The 24,937-nt window shown below is 38.9% G+C and overlaps 1 protein-coding gene across 3 annotated transcripts in view; it reads right to left on the bottom strand.

Annotated features, from left to right (window-relative positions):
* The window catches only part of myo1d (myosin 1D), a 189,163-nt gene that overhangs the window by 80,350 nt on the left and 83,876 nt on the right, over positions 1–24,937 (bottom strand). For all 3 annotated transcript variants that reach the window (XR_009807794.1, XR_009807793.1, XM_061908110.1), the window contains exons 10-15: positions 24,743–24,857; positions 24,498–24,668; positions 12,046–12,116; positions 11,622–11,696; positions 3,048–3,180; positions 2,815–2,981 (exon numbers count right to left, since the gene is read on the bottom strand). Coding sequence is in view for 1 of the 3 variants with exons in the window: in XM_061908110.1 (XP_061764094.1) it covers positions 2,815–2,981; positions 3,048–3,180; positions 11,622–11,696; positions 12,046–12,116; positions 24,498–24,668; positions 24,743–24,857 (732 nt within the window). In the remaining 2 variants the exon portion in view is untranslated. The remainder of the gene's footprint in view (positions 1–2,814; positions 2,982–3,047; positions 3,181–11,621; positions 11,697–12,045; positions 12,117–24,497; positions 24,669–24,742; positions 24,858–24,937) is intronic.

Raw genomic sequence — 24,937 nt, forward strand, 5'->3', positions numbered from 1 at the left:
CTGCAAATGGCCACCGGGGCAGACTTTTGACAGTAAAATTAAATCTGATAAATCTATGGATAAAAAGCAGACGCATGCGCTCTCTCTGTCTCTCCCCCTCCCTCACGAATGCTGCTGCGCGCGCAATTTGTTTTGTTTTTAACCTTCTTAACACTTAACGTACATTGAAAATACACGCAAGCATAACTCGAGGTGCCAGACATTTGGGGCGTTTAGGGGGCTCTGCCCGGGCGGCCCCGCGAGGGGTTTGGGTCCAGTGAGGGGAGGACGTGTGGTCATAGACTGACCAGAGGTGGGTAGAGTAGCCAGAAATTGTACTCAAGTAAGAGTACTGTTACTTTAGAGATGTATTACTCAAGTAAAAGTAAGGAATGGTCACCCAAATATTTACTAGAGTAAAAGTAAAAAGTATGTTGTGAAAAAACTACTCAAGTACTGAGTAACTGATGAGTAACCTGTTCCTTTAATGATGACGGCAACAAGTAATGCACAAAAACATAAAAATAGCAATGAAAAAATTCAGAGCCAGGAATATCTCTTAAGCAACTAAAACAATAATATATGTTAAATAATATATATTTGATTTTACACTGTATTTAAAAAAAAATTGAAAATTAATTTTACCTTTTCAACCTCATTATACTATTGGCTAAGTTTTATATTCATAAATGTAAGTTTCTCAATACCCGACCTGTGTTTTTGTGCCTTTAAAAAAGATTTAGAACACCATTAAAACACTCGACCTCTAACAACAAAAAAGCTGTGAAAACGATGATGCTGTGTTCCAATTTTAAGTTATTTACTGAGATTGAGTGAGCATATGGCTTTGCACTTTGTTAATTTTATATATTTATATTTTTTTGCATTCTATTTTAGTTACTTTGAATTTACAACCCCCTGGTGCTGTTTTGTACAATTTTTATACTTTAAGTATTATTTTCAACTGTTTGTAAATGTTGAACTTTATAAATAAAGGTTTATAAAAAATAAAAAAAAGTGTGCAGTTAATCATGGTGAAACGGAGTCATTGTGAAACGTAGTCAAACGTCACCAGTGACTGCATTTGATTGGTAAAACAGAGTCAAACATCACAAGTGACTGCATTTGATTGGTGAAACGCAGGCATGTGATAGATCCTACTTTGAAAGTTTGTCTGACAAACCAAAACAAAAAGCGTGCATTAACAGATCGATAAAGATCAGTAGCGAGCTGAATGTAGATAAATGGAGCGGAGTAAAAGTAGCGTTTCTTCTCTATAAATATACTCAAGTAAAAGTAAAAGTATGTTGCATTAAAACTACTCTTAGAAGTACAATTTATCCCAAAAGTTACTCAAGTAGATGTAACGGAGTAAATGTAGCGTGTACTATCCACCTCAAACTGACCATAGGTCCTCTTTTCACTGGACATGTCCTCTTTTGCGGAGCTGTCAGAACGGAGTCTCTTAAATGCCTCAAATGTCCGGCATTTTGAGTATTGTTTACATAATGTGCAGTACGCTACTTAATGTGTCCGAGTGGAAAATCGTTCGGTACACCTGCGCACCAAACCAGAAACCCCGTACGGAAACGGTTCGATAAAATACCCGTACCGTTACACCCCTAGTCCATCCATCCATTTTCTACCGCTTATTCCCTTTCGGGGTCGCTGGCGCCTATCTCAGCTACAATCGGGCGGAAGGCGGGGTACACCCTGGACAAGTCGCCACCTCATCGCAGGGCCAACACAGATAGACAGACAACTTTCACACTCACATTCACACACTAGGGCCAATTTAGTGTTGCCAATCAACCTATCCCCAGGTGCATGTCTTTGGAAGTGGGAGGAAGCCGGAGTACCCGGAGGGAACCCACGCATTCACGGGGAGAACATGCAAACTCCACACAGAAAGATCCCGAGCCTGGATTTGAACCCAGGACTGCAGGACCTTCGTATTGTGAGGCAGACGCACTAACCCCTCTGCCACTGTGAAGCCCTACACCCCTAGTACTTTCCTAAATGCAACCGCCCATCTGGCCCGCAACTCTCCCGTCCAAAGGCAAAACCCAGTAACTCAATTTTGGTCAAAACTGAGCTGATAATAATTTTGGAGTTCCTAGGTGATATGCTTTACATTAGTGCATGCGATATTGTATTTTTTTCCGTAAGTAAGCTGATACGCTCATGGCAGGACCTAGCAACTACCACATAACCGCGTAGATACAACAGAAAAACCTAGTATCTCAAGGGACCAATCGGAGCTTCTTTGTCAGTCGCCTTATTGTCTTTAATGAGACATTTGCACGAATGGGGGCCAACGGTCAATCTGGTTATGTGATATTATGGCATGAGGGGATATTTGGAAGATTGGCGCAAGACGTTGCGAGCACCTTCATTAAATGTATTGTTCTTGATTCTTCCCCTTGCATACACTTTTGGGCAGATAAATGTGGAGGTCAAAATAAAAACTGGACGCTGTACACGGCTCTTGCCCAATGTGCAACGCAGAATGGGGCCCACCCGAGATTGTGATAAAATATCTGGAGTAAGGGCACACGTTCATGAGAGCAGATTCAATCGGCAAGAAAATGAAAGCTCAAGAAAACATCTATACGTTTGATGACTTTGTAGATATTTGTAAGACAGCATCAAGATAGATTGGTTTTCCTTTGTTTTCTCAAAATCAGCTGGAAGTGAGTTACTAGGTTTTGCCTTTGGACGGGAGAACTAATGACAGCAAAATATTCCGAAAGAGTGCAAAGAAGATCAGAAATATTCCACAAAGCCGTGGAAATTGCAGAATAAAAACGAAAGAGCAGGAGAGGAGTGTTTTACCTCTGCAGGAAGCGCGGGTACGTCTGTCTGTTGGCGAATCCCGCCCGGCGCACTCGCACGTTCTCCAGCAGGCCCAGGTACTCCACCTGGTGGCGACAGCGCTGGCGCTCGAAGATGAGTGGCGACTTGACGTCGTTTGGCTTGATGCAGCGGACGTAGTAGGGCTCCTGCAGGCGAGAAAGAGAGAGTGGGTAAAAGTTCTCCTAGGTGGTCTTTGGCGTGCGAGTGGTCACCTTGCAGGCCAGGTTCTCCACCAGCGAGATCATGGAGTTTTTGAAGAGCGTGGCGGCGGTGAGCGGCCGCTTGGTGACCTCCGTGATGCCCAGCTTGCCTTCGGGCCACATGCCCTTCAGCACCGCGTTGGAACTGGATGCCAGCAAACAAACATGGAGAACTTGTCACCCTTCACGTACTCTAGTACCTCCGGTTTCGCTCATAATCCCATCCATATTTCATACGGCATTCAAATCCAAGTAACCTGTTCCAGACACCCAAGAATACGAACACTTGACCAGACCAGTGGTTCTCAACCTTTTTTCAGTGATGTACCCCCTGTGAACATGTTTTTAATTCAAGCACCCCCTAATCAGAGCAAAGCATTTTTGGTTGAAAAAAAAAGAGATAAAGAAGTAAAATACAGCACTATGTCATTAGTTTCTGATTTATTAAATTGTATAACAGAGCAAATTATTGCTCATTTGTAGTGGTCTTTCTTGAAGTATTTGGAAAAAAAAGATATACAAATAACTAAAAACTTGTTGAAAGATAAACAAGTGATTCAATTATAAAGATTTCTACACATAGAAGTAATCATCAACTTAAAGTGGCCTCTTTGGGGATTGTAATAGAGATCCATCTGGATTTATCAACTTAATTCGAAACATTTCTTCACAAAAAAAGAAATCTTTAACATCAATATTTATGGAACATGTCCACAAAAAAATCTAGCTGTCAACACTGAATATTGCATTGTTGCATTTCTTTTCACGGTTTATGAACTTACATTCATATTTTGTTGAAGTATTATTCAATAAATATATTTATAAAGGATTTTTTAATTGTTGCTATTTGTAGAATATTTTTTTTTAAATGTCACGTACCCCTTGGCATACATTCAAGTACCCCCATTAGAGAACCACTGGTATAGACCATAATGATAGTTTTGTGCAATTAATATAGATGATGAATGACATGTAGAAATTAATACACTTTCATTGATTTCTAAACACGATTATTCATAAATCTGACAACATGAGTATTTATCAGTGTTGGGACTAACCAATAATGCCATCATTTTCGGCGGTAACTCGTAGTCTAACGCGTTATTTTTTATATTCAGTAACTCAGTTACCGTTACTACATGTTGCGTTACTGCGTTATTTTACGTTATTTTTTATGTAGTATCGGCTAGAAACTGAGAAGATCTGAGTGTGTTTTATTGGAGAGCTGCAGAAGAGTGTGTGTCTGGGTGTGAGTGTGTGTTTACTAACAAGACATCATTACGGCCCGTAGCCAAAGCAGAGTTTCTTAACATGAAGATATTCTCACTACTTTTCTTTTGTCGAGCTCAAAGAAAAGAACATCTTAGTTCAATTTAAGTTGTGTCAAGGATCAAAGATCCTATCTACTGCCCAAAACAGCAAATCAAATCTATTGCAACAACTGCAAAAGCAACATGCGTCGACAAAACTAGTAAAGAGAGACACACTTCACCTCCACCTCCATCTAAGCAACAGCGGCTGGATTTTAACGGAGGGATCGCTAGCCAGGACAACATTGATAGAGCCATTGGTGTATGTCAGGCTCTAGAGCCAGATGTGGCTCTTTTGATGACTACATGTGGCTCTCAGATAATTATATTTATATAGCGCTTTTCTCTAGTGACTCAAAGCGCTTTACAGAGTGACACCCAATATCTAAGTTACATTTAAACCAGTGTGGGTGGCACTGGGGGCAGGTGGGTAAAGTGTCTTGCCCAAGGACACAACGGCAGTGACTAGGATGGCGGAAGCTGGAATCGAACCAGGAAACCCTCAGCTTGCTAGCACGGCCACTCTACCAACCGAGCTATGCCGAGTAACCATGTAATACTCTTCCATATCAGTAGGTGGCAGTCGGTAGCTAATTGCGTTGTAGATGTGGGAAACAGCGGGAGGCAGAGTGCAGGTAAAAAGGTGTCTAATGCTTAAACCAGGTGTAGGGAACCTATGGCTCTCAGATAAATCTTAGCTGACATTGCTTAACACGATAAGTAATGAATAATTCCGCTGGTAATCACAGTTTCAAAATTAACGTTCAACTATAAAACATTCTCATGCATTTTAATGCAACCATCCGTTTTCTACCGCACCTGTTAGAAGTATTATATGTATTATTGGTTAACTTTTATAATAACAATGTTATCAAAAAGAATAAGAGACTTATTATACTCTGCAAATGTTGGTCATACTTAAAAATGCACAAATTTAGTTGTATTCAGTGTTGAAAAATGTTATATGGCTCTTACGGAAATACTTTGTGAAATATTTGGCTTTCATGGCTCTCTCAGCCAAAAAGGTTCCAGGCCCCTGGTGTATGTGCTAGAAGACATGCAGGCTATTTCTACAGTGGAGTCACCAGCTTTCAGGCAGCTAATTAGCGTGATATTGGGTATCAAAAACAGCAAATGGCACGGAAAACTATTTCCATGTACCTGGACACAGTGGGCGAGTACTTAAACATGGAAAGCAAGCTAAAGAAAACACTCCAAACTCTGCCTCTTCTCATCATTCAGCACTGAAGGTACACACACTCTGTCAATTCTCTTATAAACTCTTTCATTCTAAACTTCTAGAGTGTTTGATTATCATATCACTCTAAATGTATAGACTATTAAGTTCACAAACATCAAGAGGGATCCTAGTGGGCCAGGCCAATCTTTCCTTTTCTCTAAACCAAAACTGGGGAAATGTGTAGTGTTCTGGGCTTCAGATATGATTTTATTTCAGAATTCCTAGAGAGAAAAAAAACGCCTGGTTAGGCTTTGTGTACGTAGTGTGTGCCTTTCTTGGTTTACAGCTATGTTGTTATTATACTGTTTGTTACTTATGTATGTTATGTTGCAGCTATTTAAAATAGTTGTGTCAATTTGTTCTGGTCTGAAACAAGTTGGCCCTTTGAAACATATTTGTCTTTGTGTGTTGTATGTACAAACCCCGTTTCCATATGAGTTGGGAAATTGTGTTAGATGTAAATATAAACGGAATACAATGATTTGCAAATCATTTTCAACCCATATTCAATTAAATGCACTACAAAGACAACATATTTGATGTTCGAACTCATACATTTTTTTTTTTTTTGCAAATAATAATTGACTTAGAATTTCATGGCTGCAACACGTGCCAAAGTAGTTGGGAAAGGGCATGTTCACCACTGTGTTACATCACCTTTTCTTTTAACTATACTCAATAAACCTTTGGGAACTGAGGAGACACATTTTTGAAGCTTTTCAGGTGGAATTCTTTCCCATTCTTGTGTTATGTACAGCTTTAGTTGTTTAACAGTCCGGGTTCTCCGTTGTGGTATTATAGGCTTCATAATGTGCCACGCATTTTCAATGGGAGACAGGTCTGGACTACAGGCAGGCCAGTCTAGTACCCGCACTCTTTTACTATGAAGCCACGCAGTTGTAACAAGTGACTTGGCATTGTCTTGCTGAAATAAGCAGGGGCGTCCATGATAACATTGCTTGGATGGCAACATATGTTGCTCCAAAATGTGTATGTACCTTTCAGCATTAATGGTGCTTTCACAAATGTGTAAGTTACCCATCCCCTGGGCACTAATACACCCCCATATCATCACAGATGCTGGCTTTTCAACTTTGCACTTAGAACAGTCCTGATGGTTCTTTTCATCTTTGGTCCGGAGGACACGACGTTCATTGTTTCCAAAAACCAATTTGAAATGTGGACTCGTTAGACCACAGAACACTTTTCAATTTGTTTTACAAATCATTGTATTCCGTTTATATTTACATCCAACACAATTTCCCAACTCATATGGAAACGGGGTTTGTAGACCACATTGCTTAGCAGAGTTGAGTAATGCAAATGCATGTCAAGTTGATCAACAGATTGTATTATTCTCCAGTGCAATAACAGTACTAAAATGAAGGCTAAGAGGGCATTAAAGGGGGCTTACTAAATAGATACTTTTCACAGTAACGCATTACTTTTTGGCGTAAGTAACTGAGTTAGTAACTGAGTTACTTTTGAAATAAAGTAACTAGTAACTGTAAGTAGTTACTGGTTTTCAGTAATTAACCCAACACTGGTATTTATGGTACTACCAAAACCCAACTTTAAACTATAAGGCGCACTTAAAATCCTTCCATCTTCTCAAAAATGGACAGTGCGCCTTATGACCTGGTGCGCCTAATGTAACGGCAACATTCTGGTTTTGCTTGTAGACCTCAAAGCTATTTTATTGTTTTATATGGCGTAATGATAAGTGTGACCAGTAGATGGCAGTCACGCATAAGAGATATGTGTAGACTGCCAGATGTCGCATGTAACCAACACCAACACTTTAAATAGTTGAGGAATTCACATTGGTTGCATAATTTTGGTCTTTGACTTTATCGCAGATATTCAAGATGAAACCTTTTAATGAAATTTGTATAGTACGATATTGAGACTGATTTGATGGATTTAAAGCAGTGGTTCTTAACCTTGTTGGAGGTGCCGAACCCCGCCAGTTTCATATGTGCATTCACCAAACCCTTCTTTAGTGAAAAATAAAATGTTTTTTCTTAATTTAATGATGTTACTATATTAAATGAATACTGATAAAGATATATCTTACAAACATAAAGTTACAGGAATGTACACATGATCCCTTGTTTACATCTCATTGTGCAACATGTGAATGTTTTAGTGGGACCTAAATGCAATATCTGAAAGGGGTACAAATTATTTCCGACCCCACCTTGTACAGAGCTCATGAAAAACAATGGGGGGGTTTTGTCATTGTAAGTGTGCCAAAACACTTATATTAGAAAATAATCTCATGAAAATGATTGCTGTCATTTGAATATAATAATAAAACATTGAACTTGTTATTTAGTCAGGTTTGGACGGAGGCTCCGTCGAACCCCTGAGGCCGACTGACCGAACACCTAGGGTTCGATCAAACCCAAAGAACCACTGATTTAAAGACTAATTCTTTATTAATAAATGAAATTGTAAACGGCTATTTGGTGAGTAGATTTTTTAAATGTATTGTATTGTACTGTATTTTGTATATTACGTCCTGGGCATGACGTTTAAGTTCATCCGGCAGTGGAGGCTCCTCTATGTGGTCTCGGGGCACTAGGAGGTTAACCCTTTTATTACTGTTACCCCAGGTGGCCCTTGGCAAAGGCCTAGTACCTGACTGCTCCCGAGTCAGGGATACGGTGAAGACCTCAACGGCGGATCAGGCGGAAGACGGTAGATTTAAGAACTACCACAACGGCTGTGATGGTGGAAGAAGGCTGCAGCAGAAAAGGGTCCACAGTCATCTTGGACTCCATGCCACTGGACCCTGACCAGATTCGGTCAAGGATCGTGTAGTGACTGTGTGTGCACCAGTCTCCCCATAATAAACAAAGTCGTGCACAGGCATCCTCCAAGGAGGGATACACCTCTACCAGGACAATCGTCATACTTGTTCGAGTAACTGCCGATAATTTTGTACATTATATGATGATGTATATTTTAACTGTGGGTCCTTGTCCACAAGGTGTGTGCTTCTTGGGATGACCTTTTTGCAGAGCGGACTCTGATATTAACAAAAGAAACAATAATAAAATACAAAACTATGTGTCTGTAAATTAAAAAAAAAAAAAAATGAAAATGTTCCATTAAGAATATAGAACAATACACAAGGCACTCAAAAATCTTTCAAAATATTTTAGTAAGACTTTGGTAAGGTATGAAGTCGCACCATTTAATGGATTGTCGGAGCCATACGGCTACATAGTCAAATGTACTGTGCTTCAACATACGGGATTATTATGGCGTGTATATAAGGACCCTTTAGAACTATAGTTATCAGAGTTCTGTTCCGACAGTTTTTCACGGGACACATTTACGGCGTTGTTGTCGCACTAGTGAACTACGGATGAGGAGATGCTCCTCCGTTATGATTGAAGTCAAGTCTGAATGTCATTAAAACCGTTAGCTGCATCTTTTGACACTTCTTCCACTCCCGTCCTTGCACGCTACACCGCTACAACAAAGATGACGGGGAGACGCCGCAGTCCAAGTCTAGCCACGTAAATAACACCGCCCACAAAACGGCGCATTGTGAAGCGACGGTCAGAAAACAGTTTGAAATAATCTGTAAAACATAATTAATGCAACATTTTGACCAAAGAACCACCATTACATGTTATTTCGACTACAAGGAAGTGATTTACATTTAGAAAAAAAGACAATCAGGCCAAACGCAAGAATTGAGGGCACATCTTAACATGTATAATTAAACCTTAATTAAGCAAAAATATGATTTATTCAATTACTCGATCGGGATATTCGATAGAATACTTCATTACAAAAATATTCAACAGCTGCAGCTCTCATCGAGACCCTTCTCACGATGTAAGATATATTGGGGTTGATTGATCGCCTCGTGTCGTATTAAACGCGGCAGAATAAGATAGAACAATATTAAAGGAAAAGGATTAGTTCAAGCAATATTAATGTGGCATAGAATTTAAAATATTGTTGAGTGTGCGTGTCAGCAGGGTGTCTCCTCAGCCTTCATGAAAGGCAGAGCATGTAACTGTTTACTGCAGCCTCTCTTATTATTATATTATTAATATATCAACATTAAATATTAATCGTTGGCGAAATGTGGGTTGTTGGGAAATTGTGTTAGATGTAAATATAAACGGAATATAATGATTTGCGAATCCTTTTCAACCCATATTCAGTTGAATATGCTACAAAGACAACATATTTGATGTTCAAACTCATATACTTTTTTTTTTTTTGCAAATAATAATTAACTTAGAATTTCATGGCTGCAACACGTGCCAATGTAGTTGGGAAGGGCATGTTCACCGCTGTGTTACATCACCTTTTTTTTAATCAACACTCAATAAAACGTTTGGGAACTGAGGAAACAAATTGTTGAAGCTTTGAAAGTGGAATTCTTTCCCATTTGTGTTTTATGTAGAGCTTCAGTCGTTCAACAGTCTGGGGTCTTGTCGTATTTTACGCTTCATAATGCGCCACACATTTTCGATGGGAGACAGGTCTGGACTGCAGGCGGGCCAGGAAAGTACCCGCACTCTAACTACGAAGCCACGCTGTTGTAACACGTGGCTTGGCGTTGTCTTGCTGAAATAATCAGGGGCGTCCATGATAAAGTTGCTTGGATGACAATATATGTTGCTCCAAAACCTGTATGGCTCTTTCAGCATTAATGGTGCCTTCACAGATGTGTAAGTTACCCATGCCTTGGGCACTAATACACCCCCATACCATCACAGATGCTGGCTTTTGAACTGTGCGCCTATAGCAATCTGAATGGTTATTTTCCTCTTTGTTCTGGAGGACACCACGTCCTCTTTTTTGAAAATATAATTTGAAATGTGGACTCGTCAGACCGCAGAACACCTTTCCACTTTGGATCAGTCCATGCATCTTAGGTGAGCTCGGGCCCAGCCAAGGCGGTGGCGTTTCAGGGTGTTGTTGATAAATGGGTTTGGCTTTGCATAGTAGAGTTTTAACTTGCACTTACAGGTGTAGCGACCAACTGTAATTACTGACAGTGGTTTTATGAAGTGTTCCTCAGCCCATGTGGTGATATTCTTTACACACTGATGTCAGTAATGTCATTGCTTACGTGCAGTGATTTCTCCAGATTCTCTGAACCTTTTGATGATTTTACGGACCGTGGATGGTAAAATCCCTAAATTCCTTGCAATAGCTTGTTGAGAAATGTTGTTCTAAAACTGTTCGACAATTTGCTTACAAAGTGGTGACCCTCACCCCATCGTTTTTTAAGAAATACTTAGCCTTTCATGGAAGCTGCTTTTATACCCAATCATGGCACCCACCTTTTCCCAATTAGCCTGCACACCTGTGGGATGTTCCATATACAGTAAGTGTTTGATGAGCATTCCTCAACTTTATCAGTATGTATTGCCACCTTTCCTAACTTCTTTGTCACGTTTTGCTGGCATCAAATTCTAAAGTTAATGATTATTTGCAAAAAAAAAAAATGTTAATCGGTTTGAACATCAAATATGTTGTCTTTGTAGCATATTCAACTGAAAATGGGTTAAAAATGATTTGCAAATCATTTTATTCCGTTTATATTTACATCTAACACAATTTCCCAACTCATATGGAAACGGGGTTTGTATATATATATATATATATATATATATATATATAGATATATAGATATATATATATATATATATACATATATAGATATATATATATATATATATACATATATAGATATATATATATATATATATATATATATATATATATATATATATATATATATATATATATATATACATATATAGTAACATTACTGGTGAATATGATTTGACAGCCCTACCAAAAACTGAATCATCGCAAAACTTTAGCGCACGAAATCCAAGGTACTTTGGGCAAAATTTTACTTTTTTCAGTCATAACCAGCCTAAATCAGTTTCCAAAATGTGTTTTTTTTTCTTCCCCAGTGTGACTTTTTGAGGTTTGCAAAGAGCAGAAGCAGAGCATGATGGGGGAAAAAAACACCACGTTGTTTGTCACCTGTTGTAGAGCAGCCGCTTGAAGTCCTGGAACAAGGTGTCTTTGTTCTTGTCGATGAAACCCACCACTGAGTATCTGAGAGAGAAGGTAAACGTTGTCATCCAAACACATCATTCCTCACACTTAATCCTATTAAATCAGTGCCACCGCTAAGAAGCTCAGGGATCAATCCATCCTCTGGGGCTGGGGAGGGTGCCTGGGCGCACTTAACCCTCACAAATGTGCTGAAGGCAAGCACTTGAGTGGGGGATTAGCATGTGTGATTTATTCATTTGAATGGTGTCCAATAGCTTTAGGGGCCGTCATCAAGCAATGACCATGTCGTTTAACACGTGTGTGCGTGCGTGTCCTTGAATGCATTGTGGAACATGTCCCAGAGAAGACCCCATCAGTATGTGTGTCAGAGTTTAAATGGGACACTCACGCCACATCTCCAGCGTAGTGTCTGATGCGAAAGTCTCGATCAAACTCCAAACTCTTGTCGGTGGGGGAGAGCTGCGCAGAAATAATACAAATATGGTAATTTCTGTCAAATCAACACCATTTTATTATTGTATGACTTCACTACACCTTCATTTTTTCATATCTAAACTGTACGAGTGCACAAAAATAAATAAATAAAAATGTTTTATATATTATACAGTTGTGATCAAAATTATTCAACCCCCACACAATTTTGGTGTTTTAGCAAGTTGGACATTTATTCCATATTTTTTTATAGTCATATCAAATAAAGATGCATTAAATAGACAAATGCAATTTGAATTACAAAATTATATTTTGTAACATACCAAACAGTGTCATTTCCCTAATATCTCATTGACAAAATTATTCAACCCCTTGAAGATCATAACTCTTAAGAACATAATTTGAATAAGGTCTTTTCAATCAGGTGTTGAAAACACCTGTAGATGTGATTAGAACCATAACGAGCAACAAGTAAACTGATTGAAAAAGACTGAGACGCTCAGCTTCTTGTAGATGGTCAATGGTGTATTTGCAACATGGTGAAGTCCAGGGAGTGGTCAAAGAAGTCAAGAGAGGAGGTGATTTCTCTTCATAAGAAAGGATATGGTTATAAGAAAATAGCAAAGACATTACACAATCCAAGAGACACAGTTGGGAGCATAATTTGCAAGTTTAAAGTTAAAGGCACAGTGTAAACACTACCTGGGTGTGGTAGAAAGAGGATGCTGTGTGCGTACAGTGGCGAAAAACCCCCGGGTAACAGCTGAGGAACTACAACAGGACATTGCAGAGGGGGGAACGCAGGTTTCGTCCCAGACAATAAGGCGCGCACTACGAGATGAAGGCCTCCATGTATGGCAAAAATCATCTGGACAAACCCCAAAGGTTTTGGGAAACTGTTCTATGGAGTGATGAGACAAAACTGGAACTCTTTGGGCCTATGAATCAACGTTATGTCTGGAGGAGAAAAAATGAAGCTTACAAAGAGAAGAAAACCTTGCCTACTGTTAAGCATGGTGGGGGGTCAATCCGGTTCTGGGGCTGTTTTTCTGCCTCAGGTACCGGGAATCTCCAGCGCGTTCAAGGCATTATGAATTCTGTTTCCTAGCAGGATATATTAGCTGCAAATGTCATGAGGTCAGTGACGAAGCTGAGGCTTGGGAGACGTTGGACCTTCCAACAGGACAACGATCCCAAGCATACCTCCAAATCAACATCAGAGTGGTTGCAGAAGAAGGGCTGGAAGACTCTGGAGTGGCCTTCACAGTCGCCAGACCTAAATCCTATAGAAAACCTGTGGTGGGACTTGAAGAAGGCAGTTGCAGCACGCAAGCCCAAGAATATGAATGAACTGGAGGCCTTTGCCCAAGAGGAATGGACTAAAATACCTGTAGATGGTTGCAAGAAGCTTGTGTCCGGTTATGTATCACCTTTGAAGGATGTCATTACTGCCAAAGGGTGTTCTACTAAGTACTAAAGATGCATGTAACTAGGGGGTTGAATCATTTTGTCAATGAGATATTAAGAAAAATGTCCTTTTTTGGTATTTTGTAAAATACAGTGTTACAATTTAAGTTGCATTTATCTATTTGACACATCTTTATTTGATATGACTATAAACAAAATACGGAATAAATGTCCAACTTGCTAAAACAACAAAATTGTGTGGGGGTTGAATAATTTTGATCACAACTATATATATATATATATATATATATATGTATATACACCTAAATATATATATATATGTATATATACATGTACACACATATATATATATACACTGTATACACATATATACTGATTATATATCGGTATATATATCCATCCATCCATTTTCTACCGCTTATTCCCTTTCGGGGTCGCGGGGGGCGCTGGCGCCTATCTCAGCTACAATCGGGCGGAAGGTGGGGTACACCCTGGACAAGTCGCCACCTCATCGCAGGGCCAACACAGATAGACAGACAACATTCACACTCACATTCACACACTAGGGCCAATTTAGTGTTGCCAATCAACCTATCCCCAGGTGCATGTCTTTGGAAGTGGGAGGAAGCCGGAGTACCCGGCGGGAACCCACGCATTCACGGGGAGAACATGCAAACTCCACACAGAAAGATCTATATATATATATATATATATATATATATATATATATATATATATATATATATATACACACACACACACACATACATATATATATTAGGGGTGTAACGGTACGTGTATTTGTATTGAACCGTTTCGGTACGGGGGGTTTCGGTTTGGTGTGGAGGTGTACCGAACGAGTTTCCAGACGGACATATTAAGTAGCGTAAACAATACTCAAATTGCCAACATTTGAGGCATTTAAGAAACTCTGCCCTGACAGCCCCGCAAAAGAGGACATGTCCGGTGAATAGAGGACGTAAGGTCAGTCTATCCTAGTCCAATCGCTGCTAGCACTGGACATGTCCTCTTTTGCTAGCATGCTAGCAGCGAGCAGGCTAAGTTAGACTGACCATACCTCCTCTATTCACTGGTTATGTCTTCTTTTGCGGGGCTGTCAGGGCAGAGTTTCTTAAATGCCTCAAATGTCCGGCATTTTGAGTTATGGTTGCGTGTATTAACAATGTACGTTCAGGTTTAAGAAGGGGTTAAAAATAAAACAAAAAATGTGTGCGCAGGCAACATTCGTGAGGGAGGGACAGAGACAGAGAGAGCGAGAGAGTTATGATAAACGCGCATGTGTCTCCAGGCTCTGCTTTTTATCCATAGATTTATCAGATTTTATTTTTTATTAGGGGTGTCAAAAGTGTTCCCCGGAAGCCATTTGAGGCCCACAGCTAATGTTTTAAAGGCCCGCGGCACATTCTAAAAATACTATAATAAAATAAACAAAAACTTAACATAAGTGAAATAAAAAATCTTGAAGGTTAAATGTAATTTAGAAAAAGTTGCAATGTTTACTAATAAAACAAAGCTGTTTTTTTTCTTTCAAACTGTCATTGCTCAAAACATGATATTGAATCCAAATCAATGTTATTATGAATTATCGACCAATCCAAGGTTCCCATTACTTCACATCAAATATTACACAAAGACAAATATTTTTGGTGGAAGATTTTGCAAATTTGGTAAATAAATAACCCCCAAAATTTTTTGGGGTTGATTTCTTACAGTACCAAAATTTAACCGAACCGTGACCTCTAAACCAAGGTACGTACCGAACCGAAATTTTTGGGTACCGTTACACCCCTAATATGTACACATATATATATATATATATATATATATATATATATATATATATCTCAATGACGTGAAGTCAGGGGAGGCAGGTGAAGCAGTGCCTCACGTGCCGTCTTGGAAAGAAAAAAAACGTAAAAAGAAAAAAAATGTTTTTATTCTTATATATATCCGGTGATTATACTTTATAAAGTTATTTTCTATTTAACTTCACCAGTTTTAGATTATTTTCATTCAAAATCGCAGATTTTCACATTTGCTGTTCAAATACTGAGAAGAGACTTCTGGTGAGTCAGCAGCCAGTTGAGGCTCACCATGGATTGCGCAATGACTCGGCTAACTGCTGGCTGCTGTGCAGTGAGACCCTATTGCTGTATTAATTATATTATACATTTCCATAGTTTAGTTAGCTGAGGTATATAATGTACAGTGTATTTTGTCAACAACTGTATGTGTCTAACGTATTTCTTGTGCTGGGCAATCATAAAACGGCTGCAAAGACGCACTGTGTGAGGCACCTGTTCTCCCGCCTCATGGTGGTAGATGGCGCTAGTGATCCCAGGGATCATTCTTGCGATTACTCAGCTGCAGAATAAGTGACAACAAGCTACAGTTAGCAAGTCAAGTGGAGCGGCAGCGATCGTTTATTTTTTTCTCTCCCCTGGACTTTTAACATGGAGGATTACATACCGGTATCTAAAATAAAAAAGTTTTCTAAACTGGACATTCAATCGAAGCAGGAGGTAATAATTAAAGGAAGACCAACGCCGGAGCTAAAAGGTTTGCTTCAGACAGTGATCTCCATCGAGACTAAGAGACTTTTAAAACTAAAGAAAGATAAGGAAGACTTTTATAAACAAGTTATCGATGCTTTTGTTCAGAAGGAGCGGCGCATGGACTTCATTTATAAGTAAAGGTAAGACCATAATAACGTTTTTTTTCCTAAATGTGCTTTTTTGGGTGCTACAGTTTGTATGTGTAAAGAATGCTGGTGTGAACTTTTAAACATAACCCGTTAACTGCTGCCAATCAAATGGTAAATAAGATACTCTTTAGGGTTCATATGTTTATAAATCTGACTGTGATGAAGTCAGTGCCTCACCAGCCATGAACTTCACTGCAAGTCACTGATATATACAAATACATGTATATGTATATACATATATATTAGGGTTGTGAATCTTTGGGTGTCCCACAATTCGATTCAATATCGATTTTTGGGGTCACGATTCAATAATATATCGATTCGATTCTCGATTCAAAAACGATATTTTTCCCATTCAAAACGATTCTGTATTCATTCAATACATAGGATTTCAGCAGGATCTACCCCAGTCTGCTGACATGCTAGCAGATTAGTAGTTTTTTTTAAAAAGCTTTTATAATTGTAAAGGACAATGTTTTATCAACTGATTGCAATAATGTAAATTTGTTTTAACTATTAACCGAACCAAAAATATGACTTATATAAATGTATCTTTGTGAAAACATTGGACAGTGTGTTGTCAAGCTTATGAGATGCGATGCAAGTGTAAGTCACTATGGTTCTTTTTTTTTATTTTTTATAAATGTCTAATGATAATGTCAGTGAGGGATTTTTAATCACTGCTGTGCTGAAATTATAACTAATATTGATACTGTTGTTGCTAATATTCATTTTTGTTTCACTACTTTTGGCTTGTTCTGTGTCGTGTTTGTGTCTTTATTGCAGTTCTGAGTGTCGCTGGGTCAGGTTTGGTTTTGGAATTGGATTGCATTGTTATGGTATTGCTGTGTATTATTTTGTTGGATTGATTATTAAAAAAAAAAAAAAAAAAAAAAAATATATATATACATTATATATATATATATATATATATATATATATATATATAAATATATATTTTTTTTAAATCGATTTTTTTAAAATGAGAATCGATTATGAATCGCACAACGTATTCGAATCGATTTTTTCCAACACCCCTAATATATATATATATATATATATATATATATATATATGTATACACACACACACACATATATACACGTAAACATATACACACACACAATACATATATATGTGTGTGTGTCCTCGTAGACACACGTAATAAAGGTGTTTAATGTTTTTGATGAAAAAATGAAGCACAACATCAAACATTATGTCACTACTGGTTCAACTTTTCCAAGAAAATAATATTCAAAAAAACAACTTGACAGATGTTTACTGACATATAACATTCATGTTTGAAAAACTTTTACTGCAAAAAATATCGTCTGCAGATACCGCTCATCGGCCTCCTTGACTAGGTAATAATCGGTATCGGCCCTGAAAGAAAACCTATCAGTCGATCCCTAATACAGATATGATTTTGTACAGGCAGAAGTCCAATTCTGTCTAACAAGAAGTCAAAGGATGAGAATCCAGCAGGGCACCCAAGTAGTAACGTGCTCCACGTGCGCTCAACTATACCGAGGAGAGGCAAGCGTGCGATTTTGCCGAGCTGTGGCTTCAGTGGAGCGCAAACTTTGATGAGGAGAAGAACAAAAGTACTAAAACGTGGACACGAGAGGAAGAGAGATGGATGGTGGCGCGATATGAGCAGACAGCAGTGAGAGAGCGAGAGAGCGAGTGTGGCAGTGGAGGTGTGACGGCTGGATGTAGTCCAGTCGGCGAGGGAGCAGGGCGAGAAAAATGAATGAACATGTGACTGATGATGTGCGTATTTAAATGAGGCATTACAACTAACTATTAGCATTAGCGATTAGCATGAAACAAACTTGGCCCACGTTCACAGAGACTTGGCGGCTCGACTGAACCGGAATAAACAAGAAAGACCGGGGGTTCATCTTGTTGCCTTCAGGGACTTTGCACCAAACACACACACACGCACACACACACTTTGGCACCTGCTATGTGTTTGAGATGAAAACTAATGTGTTGGCGTGATAGTGTGATGTGTGTGTGTGGTTAAGAAGATGATAGAACAAGGTCAGAATAATGGGCACAGGAAGTGAGGCGGCGGTGGGAGGGGGCAATAAAGGACACTTCAATGACATGATGAGGACATACCGTATTTTTCGGACTATAAGTCGCAGTTTTTTTCATAATTTGGCCGGGGGTGCGACTTATACTCAAGAGTGACTTATGTTTGAAATTATTAACACATTACCGTAAAACATCAAATGATATTTATCTCATTCGCGGAAGAGACGAAGAAAATGTCAGCAATAGTCACACACACGTCAACCGATAAGAATTTGGCGGGGGAGGGTCGTGGCAGAAGTGCATTGTGGGTCATGGAATGCTAACTGCTATATGCTACTGCCGTAGCTGTTAAAATAGATCATTTCATCGTTGACGGTAACTTATAAAAACTGAGAAGGGCTGAACAAAAATGTCACCGAAAAGGAAATCATGTACTGCAGATTACAAGCTGGACGTAGTGAAATATGCAGCAGAAAACGACAAGAGGAAGCGGCGCATACCTTTGGCGTTGACAGAGTTGTTTAGAAGCGACATCAAGGAAGAACATTTCATGGGATTTATCGATTAGGAGTGACAGATAGTTTGGTAAACGTATAGCATGTTCTATATGTTATAGTTATTTGAATGACTGTTACCATAATATGTTACGTTAACATACTGCCAACCTTCTCCGTTGGTTATTTATGCCTCATATAACGTACGCTTATTCAGCCTGTTGTTCACTAGTCTTTATTTATTTTAAATTGCCTTTCAAATGTTTATTCTTGGTGTTGGATTTTATCAAATTAATTTCCCCCCAAATGAGACTTATACTCCAGTGCAACGTATATATGTAAATATATATGTAAATATATATGTAAATATGTAAACATATATATATATACACGTGTGTACATATATATATATATATATATATATATACACACGTGTGTATATATATATATATATATACATATATATATATATATGTATATATATATATATATATATATATATATATATATATATCCATCCCATCCATTTTCTAACGCTTATTCCCTTTGGGGTCGCTGGTGCCTATCTCAGCTACTATCGGGCGGAAGGCGGTGTACACCCTGGACACCTCATCGCAGTATATGTGTATGTATATATATATATGTATATGTATATATATGTATATATATATATATATATATATGTGTGTGTGTGTAAATATATATATATGTGTGTATATATATACACACATACATACATATACATACACATACATACATACATATACATATATACTTACATACATATATATACATACATATATACATACATTCATATATCTATACATACATACATATATATACATACATACATACATATACATACATATATACACATATATACATACGTATATATACACACATATATACATACATACATATATCTATACACACATATATACATACATACATATATCTATACACATACATATGTATATGTATATATATATATATATATATATATATATATATATATATATACATATACATATACGCATATCCATGCATATATACATACATATATACATAAATACATACATATATACATAAACATACATATATACATATATATATACATACATACATATATACATATATATATACATACATACATATATACACATACATACATATATACATACATACATATATATATACATACATATATGTACACATACATACATCTATATACATACATACATATATACATACATATACATACATATACATACATACATACATATATATATATATACACACACATCTATATATATGTGTATATATATGTATATATGTGTGTGTGTGTTTGTATATATGTGTTTGTATATATATATTACATATGCAATTGCATATGTAATTTGCAAAATACAGTATATAAAAAGCTCATGTGGTAATGACTTCAGGGTTAAATCTTCTCCAGGTTGCCAGATAAGTGCTGGTGGCAGTGAGAGGGCGCCAGAAAGGAGGAATGCGGATGTGCGACGTGTCAGCCATGACAGGTACACAGTGTCGCAGCACCCGCTAACATCACAGACACACGATGAGGCATAGTGTCAGCGCTAACTGCCAACACCGAGCGTCTTGTTGTCCTCCTCAGTGACGACCGCAGACATATTTGCAGACAGCGGTGCCTCCGAACGCCACTTTAATCGCTACTGTGACACAGCTCGTATTTTGAAAAACTGGCATTGAATCACAACAGCGCCCGGTGCGTCTTCATTATTTTCTGTTACGCCCCTACAGGATAAAGAAAACATTTTGCCTCCAACCGCCATTACACATATTTGTCTGTAAAATTGTTATAAGTACACCTCTGCATAACATTGCATCCTTATGAACATTAAATACAAGTAAAAAAAAAAGAAAGCATTATTGATCACCTTACAACAAAGAATAACTAAGATATTGAAATCAATTCTTATTTAAACTATACGATTGTTCAACTGACTTGAACCATTTGTTACTGACAAATATCAGGCAGAGAGGAGTTTTGGAGCCTTGTGAGGGACTTTGCTGTCTGGTGCCACAGGAACCTCTCAATCCGTCAAAGACCAAGGACCCGGTCATTGACTTTGGGAGGTCGAGTCCAAGGTCACGACCTATTGTGATCGAGGGAGTCCAGGTACAGACCGTGGACTCATTCAAGTACCTCGGGGTGTGGGTGGACAACAAGCTGGACTGGACTGTTAACACGGACCACTTGTAAAGGAAAGGACAGAGCATGCTGTACTTCCTGAGGAGGCTGCGCTCTTTCAACATTTGCAACAAACTCTTGTGGATGTACTACCAGTCTGTGGTTGCCAGTGTTCGGTTCTACATCGCAGTCTGCTGGGGAGACTGGAGAAACTGATCAGGCAGAATAAAGCTGGACTCACTGGTGGCGGTGGAAGAGAAGAGGACTGTGGGGAAAACTAGTGAAAATCACGGAAGATGCCAGTCACCCTCTGCATATTGTTATCAGTAGCCAGAGGAGCCTGTTCAGTGCCAGACTGCTTCATCCCAAGTGCTGGACTAATAGACTCAAAAACTCTTTTGTCCCACATGCCATCAGACTGTACAACTCCTCTCTGGAAGGGAGGGAGGGAGGTACTAAGATGACAGGGGGTGCAAAACAATAACATATATACCCCCATTATGTATTACTTAATTTTTAAATAACATCTCAATTCTGTACACTGCTGGTGGAATTTTAATTTTCCTGTGAGAACTCTCCTGAAGGAATCAATCTAAATAATAATACATTAAAATTGTTCAACATAAATTCAGGAGAATATATATAAAACATTTTCAACTATAAAAAAATGGAGGAAGTCAGGATTATTGTCTACAATGAGCACGTTTTGTAGTGCGCAGCTTTTCAAACCATGAAGCACGATACTGATAAAGCGTGTTCCCTAGGGCCACACGTACTCCCACTATTTGAGAAGGACTTCCGTCGTCCAACATGAAACAGCGGTGAGCCGTAGTACACACTTTTTTAATTAAAATATTTAGAAAACGTGAATGGATGGATGGAATGAGTGACGTTGCAGAACTCCTAGTACGGGGGTCGGCAACCCGCGGCTCTGGAGCTGCATGAGTCTCTTTAGCGCCGACCTAGTGGCTCTCTGGAGCTTCTTCAAAATTATATGAAAAATGGAAAAAGATGAGGGGAAAAAACATATTTTTTGTTTTAATGTGGTTTCTGTAAGAGGACAAACATGACACAAACCTCCCTAATTGTTATAAAGCACACTGTTTGTATTAAACATATTTGGCGAGCGCCGTTTTGTCCAAGTAATTTTGGCGGTCCTTGAACTCACCGTAGTTTGTTTACATGTATAACTTTCTCCGCCTTTCGAAGATGTGTTTTATGCCACTTCTTTTTCTGTCTGATTTTGTCCACCAAACTTTTACCGTTGTGCATGAATGCACAAAGGCGAGTTTTGTTGATGTTATGGACTTATGTGGAGTGATAATCAGACATATTTGGTCACTGCATGACTGCAAGCTAATCAAAACTAAGATGCTATTTAGGCTCGCTGTATGTACATATTGCATCATTATGCCTCATTTGTAGCTATATTTGAGCTCATTTAGTTTCCTTTAAAGACCTACTGAAACCCACTACTACCCACCACGCAGTCTGATAGTTTATATATCAATGATGAAATATTAACATTGCAACACATGCCAATACGGCCTTTTTAGTTTACTAAATTGCAATTATAAATTTCCCGGGACTTTTTTCTTGAAAACGTCGCGTAATGATGAAGTGTACGCGTGACGTCACGGGCTGTTATGAATATGAGCGCTGCACACACACACAGCTAAAAGTCGTCAGCTTTAACGGCATGATTACACAGTATTTTGGAGATCTGTGTTGCTGAATCTTTTGCAATTTGTTAAATTAATAATGGAGAAGTCAAAGTAGAACAATGGAGTTGGGAAGCTTTAGCTTTTAGCCACACAAACACACGGTGATTCCTTGTTTAAAATTCACGGAGTTGAAACTTTACTATGGATCACAGCGGACATGGACCTTGACCACTTGTCAACCAACAGGTTTTGGTGAAAAAATTGTGGTTAAAAAGTCGCCACTTACCGGATATCAGCTGAGCTTGCGCCTCCCGTAAAGCTGCAGTCGACTTCCCTGAGACACTGCGCGTCATAAATACGGCCGTGGATGTACACTTTCAACTATCAGGTACTGTTAAACTCACTAAAACACTAGCAACACAATAGAAAGATAAGAGATTTCCCAGAATTATCCTAGTAAATGTCTCTAAAAACATATGAATCCGTCACGATGCAACGCGATTGCAATCGCATTTTTTTTTTTTTGTTTTTTTTTTTTCTTTCCAGTCCGTCGCTATCAATATCCTCAAACACGAATCTTTCATCCTCGCTCAAATTAATGGGGAAATTGTCGTTTTTTCGGTCCGAATAGCTGTTTTTGTTGGAGGCTCCCAATAAAATAAATGTGAATAGATGAGGAGCCATCAACATGTGACGTCATCTTCTGCGACTTCCGGTAGAAGCAGGGCTTTTCTCCAGTTGCGAACTTTATCGTGGATGTTCTCTACTAAATCCTTTCAGCAAAAATATGGCAATATTGCGAAATGATCAACTATGACACATAGAATGGACCTGCTATTCCCGTTTAAATAAGAAAATCTCATTTCAGTAGGCCTTTAAGTCCTCATAATTCAATTGATATCTTACGACACACTATCTTTATGTGATATGGCTTTTATTTTTTTGCGGCTCCAGACGGATTTGTTTTTGTATTTTTGGACCAATATGGCTCTTTCAACATTTTGGGTTGCCGACCCCTGTCGTAGTACAATGTAGTTGAATATGTATTATCAAGTTTAGTGCTGAAGTGCTGATATCAACCAAACCTAAACCCCCCCACTCCACCCCCCGGAATGTAAATAATTCAATGTATGTACTCTGAAAATTAACTTGTGTAATGATTTTATTATGCTGATAATATATATTTATACCAGGCTCGGGATCTTTCTGTGTGGAGTTTGCATGTTCTCCCCGTGAATGCGTGGGTTCCCTCCGGGTACTCCGGCTTCCTCCCACTTCCAAAGACATGCACCTGGGGATAGGTTGATTGGCAACACTAAATTGGCCCTATTGTGTGAATGTGAGTGTGAATGTTGTCTGTCTATCTGTGTCGGCCCTGCGATGAGGTGGCGACTTGTCCAGGGTGTACCCCGCCTTCCGTCCGATTGAAGCTGAGATAGGCGCCAGCGCCCCCCGCGACCTCGTAAGGGACAAGCGGTAGAAAATGGATGGATGGATGGAATTGTTTAACATGGACTCCGACTTAAACAAGCTGAAAAACTTATTGGGGTGTTACCATTTAGTGGTCAATTGTACAGAATATGTACTGTACTATCTACTAATAAAAGTCTCAATCAGTCAATCAAAGTTTAAGTTTATTTTGAAAGTTTCTTTTTCCTGCTTTGGTTATTGCTATGAATAATCTAATATAGTTAATTTGATATATTATAGTTTTGTAAATTAGAGATTGAATCAGGTTGTTAATTGAGTATCTCAGATGTAAAATAAAAACATTGTCATATTCAGCTGCACTGCATCGCCACCTCCCATTGGCTGGCAGTGACATCACCCAGGAAGTGGCGCCTTCCTCTTCCTGACCGCTGCTGCCCTCTTGTGGCCTACCTTGCGGCTGGTGTAGTGAGCGTGCTTGGCCAGCTTGGCGTTGAGTCCCTGCAGGAAGAGCTCGTCCGTCACCTTGCCCACGTTCATGCAGGCCTCGTCCAGCACGGAGAAGATGCCCTTGTGCTGCTGCTCCACCAGGTCCACGATGACCTGGTTGTTGAAGTAGTCGATCTGCGGAAGGGGACACGTTCCCGCGTCAGGCGTGGCTATTTGAAAAGCAATAGGAGGTGCTGGGGGCGGCGTACGTGCTTCCAGGGGATTCCTTCCCGCTGATACTCCTCCTGCTCCTGCTTCAGCACCAGCTGGATGAAGAGCTGCTGCAGCTTTTCGTTGCAGTAGTTGATGCAGAACTGCTCGAAGCTGGCGGACACATTTCAAACACGTTAGTGCATGCATTGGGAAGAGGGCCCCCCATTTGTTCTCGTTTACCAGACACACGA

The sequence above is a fragment of the Nerophis ophidion genome, linkage group LG08, assembly GCF_033978795.1.
Source record: "Nerophis ophidion isolate RoL-2023_Sa linkage group LG08, RoL_Noph_v1.0, whole genome shotgun sequence".
Lineage (NCBI taxonomy): Eukaryota > Metazoa > Chordata > Actinopteri > Syngnathiformes > Syngnathidae > Nerophis > Nerophis ophidion.